This window comes from Epargyreus clarus, unplaced genomic scaffold (genome assembly GCF_041222505.1).
Source record: "Epargyreus clarus isolate Ecla_fem2 unplaced genomic scaffold, WU_Ecla_fem_2.2 ptg000019l, whole genome shotgun sequence".
In the NCBI taxonomy this organism is placed as follows: Eukaryota; Metazoa; Arthropoda; class Insecta; order Lepidoptera; family Hesperiidae; genus Epargyreus; species Epargyreus clarus.
This window is the reverse complement of record NW_027332227.1, coordinates 7,762,795-7,766,814: the sequence shown is the minus strand read 5'-3', so window position 1 is coordinate 7,766,814 and position 4,020 is coordinate 7,762,795. Positions and strand designations below refer to the sequence as shown.

Here is a 4,020-nt window from a genome sequence, read left to right as displayed (position 1 = left end):
TTTATAGGAAAATGATGAACGAGTACCATTGCCGTAATTACGTAGCTGAACAAATTTTGGAAGAGATGGGCAAAAATTCTCTGCAGAATCGTCTCGGAAAACCGTTTGAAGCTAACTTTATGGGGCGGAACACTTGGACCCCACGAGTTCAAGATCTACGTAGTAACTTTATGTATGACACAGGATCTACGAATTACCAAGAATGGTTGGCCAAGTAAGTAATAAGAGTGGGTAGACAGTTAACCTGATGTTATCACTGCAGTCATAGATTTGAGTGTGTCACGAACCACATATACCTACTTATATTTGTTATACGGAAGTAGCAAAGAATAGGAAATTAATTACAGAAGTGTTCACTTGATGACTAGGTTGGTCGCCCTAGATGTAAATAAGCCATCGGGCACCCACACCTTTTCATTAAAACTCAACAAAATAATTCCTTAATAGAAATAGAAGATACTGAATAATGGTACTGCAAAAACGCTAAAATTTTCTCCCAACATAATAAATAAACTGTACGTACTTTTAATTTAATACTGAGTTTGTACGATAATTATAACTCTAGAAAGAATAATCTTTAAGCGATATTATGAAATTATGCACAAAAAATATTGCTACGTAACTTAACAATCCTTAATATACCCAATTCTGTTCCATTTATCTTTATTTTAGGGTAACAGCTATGAATGACATATACCGGCATTACAACATGTCGTTGAATAACAATCCAACGAACACATCCGCACCGATTTCTCCACAGCCGAATGTTCAGCCTCGAGAGGGTTATCAGGTTTTCGAAGGCGAAGAGACGGGGTATGGTGAAGCAGAAACTCCTTCAGCTTATGATGTTTCTAAACATGGTGATTGTTTTACCTCTTGTGTACCTTATATAAATCTTTGTTGAAATTGCCACTCCCTTCTTTTTGGAAATCAAAAAGTTCGACTTTACAATTCACTATTTTTCTTTAATAAATCTTCATACGGCTCTTTAGCTGTTATTAGCCTAGTGATACTATCTCTACACGATTTTTTGTGTCATAGACACTTTTCCTACCATACTTGTACCCATTAACGCTTTGCAAGTTATATTTTAGAAAACTGCAGTAACAAACGAGCGTGCTTGATTGTCAATGGGCACTATGGACATCTATAATAGACATCTGAAATAGGCTTATATACTCCTACCAAAGGTCGGCCATAGAAGTTACCAGGGAGGACTAAATTTGAAAACCTCGTGTAAATGTCTCACCTACAAATACCTACTTTCAATTAAAATACAGTAATTAATACTGTCGTAAGGCTGAAAGAGGCGTGGCGTCTGTTTCATGTGACCATGAAGTATTCTACCACTCCAAAAAAATAAGTTACGACAATTTTGCATTCAAGGTGGCGGCTACGAATACTCAGTACCACCTCCCCCTCCGCCGCTGTATCACCATCCATCAGCTCAAGTTCACGAAGCTCATGAGGAGTACGCGGTGGAACGTGACCATCACGGCCTGGGAATATCAGACCTGTTCGACATATCGCTTACTGGCATCGCCTTCTTGTCATTCGGCATGTTCGTGCTGCAAGTACTCATGTGTATTACTATGGTAAGAAATGTATCTTAAAAGACCTGACCATACAAACAGACAGACCGTACAGAGGTTTTTTTTTATAATAACTAATTTGTGAATTTATTACTGTATGTAGAGGCAGAGTGCACACACCGACTGGTTAGCATAAGGACGGCATATTATAAAAATATTTATTAATATCAAAACTCATAAGACCTGTGTATCTGAATTTATATGGATAAAATGAAATGTGTCTAAAGTACTTATATGGTTTAAATACATAAGAAATGATGTTAAAATGAATGAACATTTTTTCTTACCTCTGCGCAAAAGCACATTTCAATGTTTCTATAAAAAATAATCAAAAAAATATTACGATTCCTATTAACTTATCACACTACATCACAACATTAACATTCTCCAACATTATTCTTCTAAACGAAGGCCTTATATTAAATTTCCAGAGTGACCATCCACCACAAGTAATGCAAATGGTCGACAACGGAGATACGGTGAACGTGGACGAAGTGTTTCGTTTCAAGCGCGAATCAGACCAACCCCAGAAATCCACGGCTGTGTTAAACAGCATAGCTAGATACGCTCTAATGGCTGTACGACCTAGGTCTACGCCTTGTCTGTATCGTACACTGTGTCTAGGTAACAAGCATGCGCGGAATATTAACGACAGCAACCGATATTGGCTTCCGCTTTGGTAGTGAGTATTATATTAATAAAATACAATAACAGTTTTACACTTAGTTCGAGACAGATGTTATGTACTTAATTATTGTCACTAATAGACATCTAGAACCCATAATAAATTAAAACAGAAGATCTTCGGAAGTGTATCACAAGTTGGTTGGTATTCAAGAGTAAAGGAGTACCCACGTACTTCTTAATTTGAATAGCCATTTCTAAGTTAGCCTATAGTCATTCTTTTCAAACAAAACTACAATCGTCGTTTTAGTAGGTCACCTATTTTTTTATATAATAGTTTAATTGTAACTAGCGTCGCGTAACAGACTCTACAAGTTACAAACTCCTTAAAATCCAAAAACGCACCCACAAACAAGGCTTAGCATTGAAAAGCCACTGTAGAAGAGGTGTTAAAAGAATTGAATAAACCCATAATGGTATTACAAAAAATTAAAATATCATATTTTCAGTGCAGGGGTGGCCTGGACCCGTGGAGGAGCATTAGGAGCACTGCGGGCTGCCACTTTGGGGCTAGGCGGCGCTGACTGCAACGACTATTATCCATTAGAACATTGCAAGTAATCAAAGACATTTAAGTATAGCCCTTCTCTTAAATACACTCGTTGTATGTAATTGGATTTTAAAATAAATAAAAATATACATAAATAAACATTGTATTCTTCGGTTTCTTTTTTTAAACCAATCAACTGTTATCTTTATGAGCACTTTTTGTATATTAAATTGTTGTTGTTTGTTTTCTATTTGATAGTAATCTTATTTGATACATGCATGATACATTTCAATTATTAATTAAGAAACGAATAACAACTGTCCAATTATACTAAAACGTATGTCAATTTGAACCGACATATTAAATGTCTTTATAAGTTACTTAAATACATTAAGATCGCAGTTTTTGATTAATAAAACTTCAGAATATAAGTAGGTATGCTATTTTATTTAATACATTGCCATTTTTGTAATTACAACAAATAATAAATTAATATTAAGTATTCACTAAGCACTACAAAATTAAGACCGATTCACATACTCGTAAAATCTATAATTACAATATATAATTAAGTAATTTATCAATAACATACGACCTATTTTATCTACATTCTACATTTTACATATTTGCGAATTATTTACAATGTTCCTATATAGTTATCTACTTAGAATAATGTCTTTTTATAACACATGGAATAAAGTAATATAATTGGTTCTGTATTTCCGAATACTAGAAGTTGTTAAATTTCGGTAATACTCAACAACATGCCGTGTGTTCCTACTTTATCACTCTCAAGGAATATACCTAATCTATGCAGTGTCCTATCTATTTAAGAAATCTTGCGTAAAACCATACTTAATGCTCAGTGACAGTAACAACCAGTAATCAATATTTTTGTCATCGAACAAACAAAAGTAACTACCAATTTCACACCTAGATTTAGGACACGCCGACACCCGAAGTGGCAAAAGTAGCGAGTTAAAGAATCATTATGTACATTTCGCACTGTAATTAAAATAGTTAACACGCTTCGAATATTACGAAAACGGAACGCATAGCCATTCAAAGCATGTACGGGATCACAGAACAATGTGACTTGTAGAACGGAATGCTGTTTAAATACATGCACCTACACAAATAACGACTAACAACTTACTACTAATAATATATGTTGTCAGCATTGTAAACTTATTAATGTGTCGTTCTAAATTAATAATTATACATAGTTTACAAACTAAAAACCACGACAAAATC

The 4,020-nt window shown here is 34.5% G+C and overlaps 1 protein-coding gene across 1 annotated transcript; it reads left to right on the top strand.

Annotated features, from left to right (window-relative positions):
• LOC140750331 (uncharacterized) lies at positions 1-2,920 on the top strand. The gene is made up of 5 exons (XM_073083789.1): positions 1-214; positions 673-860; positions 1,387-1,595; positions 2,024-2,274; positions 2,726-2,920. The coding sequence occupies exons 1-5, from the start codon at positions 12-14 to the stop codon at positions 2,835-2,837; spliced, it is 963 nt and encodes a 320-aa protein (XP_072939890.1). The 5' UTR covers positions 1-11; the 3' UTR covers positions 2,838-2,920.
• Positions 2,921-4,020: the final 1,100 nt, after the last annotated feature.